The 11,082-nt window shown below is 38.9% G+C and overlaps 1 protein-coding gene across 1 annotated transcript; it reads left to right on the top strand.

The window, feature by feature from the left end:
- The first annotated feature begins 2,076 nt into the window (after window positions 1–2,076).
- Window positions 2,077–10,011, top strand: cmtm7 (CKLF-like MARVEL transmembrane domain containing 7). Its single transcript, NM_001311001.1, is given in 5 exon segments — window positions 2,077–2,297; window positions 8,219–8,395; window positions 8,479–8,577; window positions 8,933–9,014; window positions 9,295–10,011. Coding segments are annotated over 5 exon segments (486 nt in total). The 5' UTR covers window positions 2,077–2,183; the 3' UTR covers window positions 9,309–10,011.
- Window positions 10,012–11,082: the final 1,071 nt, after the last annotated feature.

Raw genomic sequence — 11,082 nt, 5'->3', positions numbered from 1 at the left:
GGAGGATCTTGTCAATGATCTCAAGGCAGCTGGGACCATAGTCACCAAGAAAACAATTGGTAACACACTACACCATGAGGGACTGATATCCTGCAGCGCCCGCAAGGTCCCCCTGCTCAAGAAAGCACATGTACAGGCCCATCTGAAGTTTGCCAATGAACATCTGAATGATTCAGAGGAGAGCTGTGTAAAAGTGTTGAGGTTAGATGAGACCAAAAGCAAGCTCTTTGGCATCAACTCAACTTGCCGTGTTTGGAGGAGGAGGAATACTGCCTATGACCCCAAGAACATCATCCCCATCGTCAAACATGGAGTTTTAGGGGTATTTTTGTGCTAAGGGGGAAGGACAACTTCACTGCATCAAAGGGACAATGGATAGGGTCATGTACCGTCAAATTTTCAGCCAGGGCATTGAAAATGGGTCGTGGATGGGTATTCCAGCATGACAATGCCAAGGAAACAAAGGAGTGGCTCAAGAAGAAGCACATTAAGGTCCTGGAGTGTCCTAGCCAGTCTCCAGACCTTAATCCCATAGAAAATCTGAGGAGGGAGCTGAAGGTTTGAGTTGCCAAACATCAGCCTTGAAACCTTAAATACCATTATACCAAGGCATTAACCATACTGATTATTTATTCACTGACACATTCATGCAAACTGAAACCCTTTGGGGACTGAGCATTTTTTCCACTTTTTCACTACTCTAACATTTGGGTTTATAAACAATATGTAATGTTTATGGATCAAATCATGTATTTTCAGTTTTTCCAGCACAAATGTTTTCTGCAATCCCTTTTCTTACACAAATATGCATTGTATCAAAATAAATGTGAACAATGAAATAATTCACCTTATGTGCATGCAGTCCAATATGTTTATGACACCCATTATTATTGTTCTATTTATCATTGAAATCAGACTACAAAACCATATGGAACAGTTCTCCCATTCCAAATACGCAAGTGTGCTTTCACACACTATGGTTGCACATAGCACAATTGTGCACATGCGTTACATCAAACGCACCGCAATGCAACATCACATTGGAAACGCACCATTTTGGATTGCTTAATTGACAATGAATGACTTCCGGCGCAATGCAATTAGTTTGAGGTATCTGGTTGACATCAGGCATTAGCGTGCGATGCGTTAGCATGCTAAGTTAGCAATCTCAGGAAAACAGCAAAGAAAACTGATTCTCGCTATCAAACTGTTTTGAAGATATTTCGTTTTTATGGGGATTTTAGTGGGACAAAATGTGGGAATAATTTTTTTGACTTTTTATGACCCATTTATATATTTTTAGTTTGTATCTAGGCACATTTTATGCATTCATATTTATAATTACTGTAAAATAAATGTATTCTTGTACAACATTCCTCTTTTCCAGTTCTCTGATGATTTTCAAATCAACATGTCCATTCAACTGATCAACAAGTTAATATCGGCTTTGCATATGCACGTATATACACTTCTAAATATGTTTCGTTTGGGGGGGTGCACGCAATGATTAGACATGCCTCGTCATTTATACAAAATGCACCCTGGCTATTGAAATTTTTCTTCTGATTATGCATTGGGTGTTTCTCACCCTCCCCAGATCAAGAATATATATATTTTTATAATCATGGCACACCTATTGTAGGAGCTATTAAATTGAAGAAGTTCCGTCAAATTTTGAAACTTCAGAATTACAAAAAAATGAAAAAATGTGCATTGTCGTCGCCCCCCCTCTTTTTTTTGTAAAAGCTAGTGAAACTTGACCTTTGAAGAAGCTGGCTTTATTTGTATACAGTTTGAACGCTTCAACAACCATCACCAGCCCGGAGATCGCTTCAATTTCGGTTTCGGCTGGATAACACAGCGGTTAGTTCTCCGTGGATCGTTTACTTTATGCTCGGTTAAAATATGGGCAAATGAGGACTTTGCAACATCGTATACAATTTTCTAATCACAATAAGAACAATACTGGATTACATGAATACTTTGAGTTATTGAGATTTGAAGAGCAGAAAGTCTGTCGATTGTCCAATAAAAAAATAACTTCACCGCGGTCTGTTTCCTGAAAACCACACCCCCGGCTGTAGTAGACGAAGCCCTGTACGTAGCAGCTGTCTGTGTTTCTGAGACAACGGAAAACTGTTTTCTATAATATTTAAACCGTTGCATTTTATTTCCATATTAAAATGTCTCATACTGTTGTAACTACCACCACAACGACGACATCGTCTTCAAACGTAGGTTACTTGAATTTGGGATATACCCGCTCTCTCCAAGGATTGTTGAAGATTGCCCAAGTGGTAAGATTTGTATATATTTAGAAGTGTTTGGTGTTTTGATATTTTTTTTTATGTTGCGTTGGTTTGTATTTTATATTGTCTGTTTCTTAGTAGTTTTTGTTAAAAAAAACCTGGAAATAGCATGCGCTGAAGTTGGTGGAAGGCGGGATGATGTACGAAAAATAAACTGTAAATAAAGCATTCTTCCACCGGACATGATCATGTTTTTCTCCGTTTAGATCCACAACAATTAATCATAAAGCGTGATACAGATTAGGGAATTGTCATACATTAACCGACAGTTAAACATTTTACAGAAACCGATAGAAGTGTGACTGCGTAATAAATCCTCAAACTTATTTTCGACTTTGTCATGCATTTACTGGGGTGTTATGCTATAATGACGCCCATATATGTACCTAGGAATAAACCCTTTTCATTGAAACACTTCTGCCCGCACATTTGGAACATCTTAATCCAAAAGTGCTCGGTGCTCATAATATTTCTGAAATTCTTTGTCTTTTCACTCTAGCAAACACTTACCATTTAAAATGATTTTACCATTATTTGCTATGTAAACGATTCGGAACCAATTCTCATTTACTATGGCGCCTGTGGAGGTACATTTGTGTATTTTTGTCTTCAAAGTAAAAAATGTTTACATAAAAAAAAAAAAACACATCGCCATCAACCACAATATTTTTGCTAGACAGCCCCCTTTGCTTCTTTTTTGCTTTAGAAATTTGGAAACACTAGTTCTTCGTTTGTATTTTAACCCCACAGCTGTGGGCGGGCTTTCGTGTTAGGTGTGGATGATGCTTCTCCACTGGTTATCAATTTTTTGTGTCAGTTTGGCTACAACCAATACTGTTCGGCCTTTCTTTCCAACATAGGGACACATAAGAAGGACTGATTAATCTTTGATCGCATACTACATACGTACTGCAAGTAGCCTACGTACTTCGTGGGTGATGAAGTACATATTGATGAAGTACCTACAGTGCCATGCTGTAGTAGAACTGCCTGTATAAAAAAACACATCTGACTGAAGATGACAGTAAAAGTTTTTTTTCTAAAACAATATTAGGTTAGATTAGATTCAACGTTATTGTCCTTGAACAGTACAAGTACAGTACAACGAAATGCAGTTACCATTTTACCAGAAGTGCAAATAGAGGAGGGCAATATTTACAAGTATTAAGTATAAGTATATTACCAGTGGAGTGTGTAGATGTGCAATAAGGTAAATATAGGAGGGCATACATTAGGTAGTAAGTATTAGGTATTGTGTATATTACAACTGGGATAATAGTTGTTCAGGTATAAATGGCAATTTATGCAAAACGGCATTCAAGATGTGCAAACGTGTCAAATGAAGGAAGGTAGCATGTGCATCCAATATGCAGAAATAGCAGCAATTAGGTCCCGAGGTAAGCATGCGTGTGTAACAACTGTAAAAATGCAGGCACAATGGCTGTTCTAAATGTGCAAAGAGGCAAATTGTGCATATCTACATCATATCGACACAATCACATGATACACACCTCATAAAATACATATGCAAAACATTCAAAGGAAGATTTACTAGCAAGCCAGGAGTGTGGAAAAGAAAGGGAATTATCTCCCATTATGGCTCAGTTTTTAGCTAGCAGATTCAGTATAAAGCTAGCGAAGGTTAGTGTATGTGGACTTACGAAAAGGCTGCATAAAGGGCTCAAAATGTCTGGGGATGAGCCCTCGCGCACTTGACGATTTGACAGTGGGACAGCCCTCACAGACTTAGTGAGAACACGCTTTGCTCAATTCTTGTGATTATTCCTAAGAAGTTAGTAGATATTAGTAAGCCTATTACTGGCTAATAAACGACCAGTGGCAAAAGCTAACTGTTCATAGACTCTATTTGTGGTGGAGGTAAACTTAATACGAAACGTTAGTCAGTTTAACACAATGCGCAATAGTGTTTAGCGGCTAGTGAAATGCGTAATATTGTGGTTAAAGACAGTGCCTCTCACGTGGAAGACTCAATTTCGAATCTATTGTGAACAAAATTAATTAATTAATTTTTTTCCATGATTCTCTCATCATTTCACTTGATGAAAAGGTTAGTTATTGTCGCCTTTATTGATAGTTATTGTATCAATGTCATTCACGAATGAAACAAAAAGGTAAGTTGTTATGCCATGAAACATAAAAATACGTTCTTATGCAATGAAATGAAATAGCTTTGGCAGACTCGCTATCAATTGCTCAATTCCCATGACAAGTCCAGTACGTTAGTATAAACCCGATTCCAAAAAAGTTGAGACACTACAAATTGTGAGTAAAAAGGAATGGAATAATTTACAAATCTCATAAACTTATATTTAATTCACAATAGAATATAAATAACATATTGAATGTTGAAAGTGAGACATTTTGTAATGTCATGCCAAATATTGGCTCATTTTGGATTTCATGAGAGCTACACATTCCAAAAAAGTTGGGACAGGTAGCAATAAGAGGCCGGAAAAGTTTAATGTACAGATAAGGAACAGCTGGAGGACAAATTTGCAACTTATTATGTCAATTGGCAACATGATTGGGTATAAAAAGAGCCTCTCAGAGTGGCAGTGTCTCTCAGAAGTCAAGATGCGCAGAGGATCACCAATTTCCCCAATGCTGCGGTGAAAAATATTGGAGCAATATCAGAAAGGAGTTTCTCAGAGAAAAATTGCAAAGAGTTTGAAGTTATCATCATCTACAGTGCATAATATCATCCAAAGATTCAGAGAATCTGGAACAATCTCTGTGCGTAAGGGTAAAACCATACTGGATGCCCATGATCTTTGGGCCCTCAGACGGCACTGCATCACATACAGGAATGATACTGTAATGGAAATCACAACATGGGCTCAGGAATACTTCCAGAAAACATTGTCGGTGAACACAATCCACCGTGCCATTCGCCATTGCCGGCTAAATCTCTATAGGTCTAAAAAGAAGCTGTATCTAAACAGGATCCAGAAGCGCAGGCGTTTTCTCTGGGACAAGGATCATTTCAAATGGACTGTGGCAAAGTGGAAAAGTGTTCTGTGGTCAGACGAATCAAAATTTGAAGTTCATTTTGGAAAACTGGGAGGCCATGTCATCCGGACTAAAGAGGACAAGGACAACCCAAGTTGTTATCAGCGATCAGTTCAGAAGCCTGCATCTCTGATGGTATGGGGTTGTATGAGTGCGTGTGGCATGGGCAGCCTACACATCTGGAAAGGCACCATCAATGCTGACAGTTATATCCAAGTTCTAGAACAACATATGCTCCCATCCAGACGTCGTCTCTTTCAGGGAAGACCTTGCATTTTCCAACATGACAATGCAAGACCACATACTGCATCAATTACAATGTCATGGCTGCATAGAAGAAGGATCCAGGTACTGAAATGGCCAGCCTGCAGTCCAGACCTTTCACCCATAGAAAACATTTGGCGCATCATAAAGAGGAAGGTGCGACAAAGAAGACCTAAGACAGTTGAGCAACTACAAGCCTGTATTAGACAAGAATGGGACAACATTCCTATTCATAAACTTGAGCAACTTGTCTCCTCAGTCCCGAGATGTTTGCAGTCTGTTATAAAAAGAAGAGGGGATGTCACACAGTGGTAAACATGGCCTTGTCCCAACTTTTCTGAGATGTGTTGATGCCATGAAATTTAAAATCAACTTATTTTTCCCTTAAAGTGATACATTTTCTCAGTTTAAACATTTGATATGTCATCTATGTTGTATTCTGAATAAAATTTTGAAATTTGAAACTTCCACATCATTGCATTCTGTTTTTATTCACAATTGTACAGTGACCCAACTTTTTTGGAATCGGGTTTGTAGATACTGGTAAAGCCTATTACTGGCTAATAAGCTGTTCAAATGGCCTGTGGCAAAAGCTAACAGTTCAGAGGCGCATTTTGTGGTGGAGATAAACTTAGTAAGAAACGTTACCCAGTTTAACTGTATCAATATCATTCACGAATGGCCAATTAGATATTAAAATGGCCAGTGGTAAAAGATGATTTGTTCAGGATAGACACAAGGCTATACTGACACCCTTCGGCTGTAGTGTTCTGTGGCGAGTGGTTAGTGACACAGTCTTCCACATGGGTGACCTGGGTTCGAATCTCAAGAGGGCAATACTTTCTATTGCGGGTTGAACTAGGCTTGCCTGGTTTGTTGTTCTCTATAGACTTAATCTTTCTATCAGTCCCATTTCTCATGAAAGCTCAATGCAATAAAGATTGTGGAAACAAAGAAGTCCACTCTGTCTTCCATCCAACACAAAAACGTTTGTGTTAATATAGCCCAAATACTTTTGTTTACTACAGTTTTTGTTTAGAATTTAAGCCATATTAGATCAGTGTCTAACACAAACTGAGACGGGTATACTTTTTGCTAACCTTGACCAAAAATAACCTAATTTTGATAGATTTTACACCCATTGTTAGTCTAAAAATACATTATGAAAAGATGTTTGGGGGAGTATGCCCAGACCCCCCATACCGAGGCATAGCCCCCCCCCATCTATGATTTTCTAGTGACGTCCCTGGCCCAAAGTAAAAAACACTTGTGAACCCACTGACTCGTTCAGTTTTATCGTGCAAATTTAATGGTTGTTTCATTCATTTGAACGACTGGCAGCTGAGTTCTACCCCAACTGCTGTCTTCCAGTTCAGTAGCCTACTCCCCGTCCATCAGCTGTTTTACGTTCGCAAAGAGAAGTTGATGAAGAAAGTAGAATTGTAAATACATGTTTGGAACAGATAGTTGGACACATGGCCTATAGTAATGAATGTAGTATTTGATTTTTTATTGTAATGAACATAGTTGTAATCAGCCTTTGCTTAAGTAGAAAAGACACGTAAACGACATTACGGTGATGAGCATTCGGTGGCCCGGGGGGGTTAGGCTTTGCTGACTGAAATGAACGAAATGACACGAAAAGAAACAAACTTTTTACTGAATGACACGACAAAAGCCGAGTCAGTAGGAAGAGTCAAACTTCCCATCTCTACTTCTAACAGAAAGTTATAGAATTACAAAAAAGGTCTGTTCTACACTTTTTTCTGTTTTTGGTCTAGAAGAAACAAGCAACGACAATTGTGTGGTTAACACATTTGCTATTTTTCTTCAAAATTTTTGCTGGTTACATCTTCCTCCCTACAATGGTCTGATAATTCAGAGGAAAGGTGGAGGAAGCCCATGTTTGTTGCTTCCTGTTTAGAGAAGTGTTTTGTTTGATAGGTTTATTGTTAGGCAACACTTTAGTGCAGTCCTACAAGCAGTGAAGCATGTTCAATAACAAGAATGTGAAAGTTGTAAAAGCCTTGGACATTAGCAAAGTAAGTGCTGGGTTATGTCGTGGAAATCTACTCCTTCTTTTAGACTGCCAAAAACCTGAAACAACTCAGGAGTCTGTGAATCCAAAATATACTTTATTTGAAAGTCGTAAAGCCGTGCTGCTCTGCAGAACAACCTTCTTCCCAGTCTCGGACACACTTTTATTCAGTACCATCTTGCATAATGTTCCCTGACCATCCAATTATGCATCACTGGGTGGATCCTTCCCCAATTCTCCACTACAACCCTCTGGGATCTGCCCCACTGATCTAGAAGCTTTAATAAGAATAATAGAGCCCAAAAAGCTCTCTCAATTTGTATATGGTTCAACAAGATGTTAACATACATATTATATAAACCAACATGCTGAAAACATACAGATTATATGAACAACCTCTATAATTACCTAAAACAAATATACTTGATACTGGAATCCAAGATTCTGGACCAACCTGGTACCAGAATGTTTGACCAGAACTATTTTTGAAGACAGGCGGGAAAATTTTTTGTCAACTGTTTCATGATTCCAGTCAGACTCTAACATGAGAAAACACATGTTTTTGTGCGTTTTGCAGGTAACCCTTCTGATTGCGTTCCTCTGTGTTTACTGTTCAAGACGCAAGTGGGATTACACAGCCTTTCAGTACTTTGAGGTGGTGACGCTGTGGTTCTTTATAGCCTTCCTCATCTTCTACCTCATGTATGTGTTTAGACTGCAGAGCAAGATCGCCTGCATCAACTGGACACTGACGGTGAGTTAGCGGCCGTGCAAATCCCAAACAAACACACCCACATGTGCGCACACAATTTTACACATTATTTGTCTTGGTTTCAGGAGTTCCTGCATTATGCGGTTGGGACAGTCCTTGTCCTCATTGCCGCTATTGTTGCAGCTGTCAAGAATGAAGGTGCTTCTGAACTTGTCGCTGGTTCAGTGAGTAACATAGTAGATACTTTTCTCCTTATTTGGTGCACCTTACAAGGGCAGTGGTACAGTTTCCGTACATTTGATCTACCGTAGTGTGTCAGTGTTTAGCTGTTTATAATTTAGAGCGCCTGTTTGCAAAGATCGAACAACATTCAAGCTCTATTGTTTATTTCCGTTCGTTATGAGGAGGGCGTGCATTACTTAACTTTCTAAATAGGGAGATATTGGTATTTATGAAGTCATCCCATCTTGTCAAGTAATCAGCTTCTGGAATTACATCTGTCCCTCCCTAATACTTGGCAGATGACCAAAAAGTAATTTTCTATAGACGAATAATGAGCCATCTTGTTATATTCCACAGGTGTTTGGCTTCATCGCTACATTCCTACTTGCTGTCAGTATATGGACTTCCTATAAGGTCACATGTGGTTCCCAGCCAACCAGTAAGTCTAAAATAATCAGAACTGTGCTTTCCCACAAACCGTAGTTGCCTAGTGACATGTCCAGCTTCCTTGACAGTTAGAAGCTCAATTTAAAGAGATTTTAAAGACATTTTAGCCTGTAATCATATTCTGAAATTGTTCCTATTTATTTCAGTGGTGGATGAATATTTCTTTAGGATATTTCTTGTGCAATGCAGACTAGTATTTTATGTGCAGTCAGCTATTTTGTAGACTTTGAATCTCCCCACCATCAATTCCTAATCCTTGATCTCCATTTCAGGTGCTGCTGTGTAAAAGCTATCTTGCCCCCAAGTACCCAGATGACTCAATTGTCAGTGAGCTGTCACTTATCGCTATCATTTGGCCCAGTGCCCATTTCAATTAATCTTGACTCTGTTCAGCCTGATGTCATTTTGGTGGATCAGGGTTAAATGAGCCAGCTGTGTGGGCTGTCGGAGCTGGGCAGAATATTGGACATGGCATTTGTTCCTGTATAGGCTTGAAATGGTCCCAAACCTGCTGTGAATAGGGGGCAGCTGTTGTTTCATAGAAGTGCCTACAAAGTGTTTAGAAGAGGTCATAGAATGTTTTTCAGTTTTAAATTTTTTTTGACAACAAGAAGAAGTGTTAGCTTTTTTTTTATTATTCAAAAGCAATGCTCCACATTCACTAAATTCCACGTGTCGGCTCAGTCAGAAAATTCCTCTACATTCGGATGCATCGTTTTTTAAGCTTTCAGTATTATAGTTTGAATTTTTGAATGCCATCCTGCTAACAGTATTTGTTTGAGAGCACATTTTCTGGGTAAAATGCTTATACTACTGTAGGTCTGTCATCGTATTATCAGCTGCTTAAAATATAATCCTAAAATATCATCATTTTATATACAGTCTCAGTGTCACAGGTTTTTAAAGCTCTATTTCATGTGTTCAGTTTGTATACGTTTATACGGGTTTAACATTATTTTGTTTTTCTGAAGTAAAGATTAAACTTGGCAGCATCCAAGTCGTTTCAGAATTTTTGTATGTTGAAAAGTAGACAAAGTTCTATTGTAGAACCTGGTGCTTGGCCATCATGCACAATATGAAGCAGGTGGCTCCAACCCTCAACGTTCCAGCTTGAAACCTTGTTACAAAGGCCTGCTCAAAAAGCAGTCGATTTCAGCACGTGTGAACCAGGCTTGTTACAGTATAATCATACCCATTGTCCCCAACTCTATTCATATGTGCAACATTCCCAGCTGATAGCCTGTTGATGTCCATTCGAGGCCTGGTAATTGGCCAAGAATGAAAGACATAGAATAGAAGGCCTGAACTTTGCAGGGTGGGGCACTATTTACAAAATACTGATTAGTAGCTCATTATTACTGGGAAAGGAGGCAAAGGAATATGCATTTTAAAAATATATTTATTATTACTTCTCAGATAGTGTATGTTAATTGGTGTACATTTAAATAAAATGCAAGCGGTGCTCTTTCGCAAACTAAACCGGACTCATAACAATCTGATATCAAGCCACAGCTTTGTAACGGAACACTCACAGGAGTTTCATTCCGGTCTGAGATGGGAAGGCAGATGGGAGGGAGGAGTGGAATAACCCTGGTGACTGAGGAGCTGTTTGAGAGGCATGCTGGGAAATATGAGTCACGCTGTGATGGCTCCAACAGACATGGTCTCCCCCGGGGCCTCATTTATTTACTTTTAGAAGCCCACACTGTATTTTCTATACCCGTCGGTTGTCACGGGCACAAATTAATTATCTGCTTTGTGAGAAAATTCTCTTACTATTCATGTACAGTACTAGTCAAAGGTTTGGACACACTTGTTTTTTTTTTACTATTTGCCACATTGGACAATAATACAGAAGATATAAAAACTATGAAATAACATTTTGAATCATGTAGTACCCAAAAAAGTGTTAAACAGATCAAAACACATTTCATATTGTACATTCTTCAAAGCTGCCACCCTTTTGCCTGGATGACCACGTTGCATACTCTTTGCATTCTCTCAACCAGCTTCATGAAGTCACCATGTGGAATGAATGTCAATTAACTGGTGTGCCTTGT

The sequence above is a fragment of the Esox lucius genome, chromosome 20 (genome assembly GCF_011004845.1).
Source record: "Esox lucius isolate fEsoLuc1 chromosome 20, fEsoLuc1.pri, whole genome shotgun sequence".
In the NCBI taxonomy this organism is placed as follows: Eukaryota; Metazoa; Chordata; class Actinopteri; order Esociformes; family Esocidae; genus Esox; species Esox lucius.
This window is presented reverse-complemented; position numbering and strand designations above follow the sequence as displayed.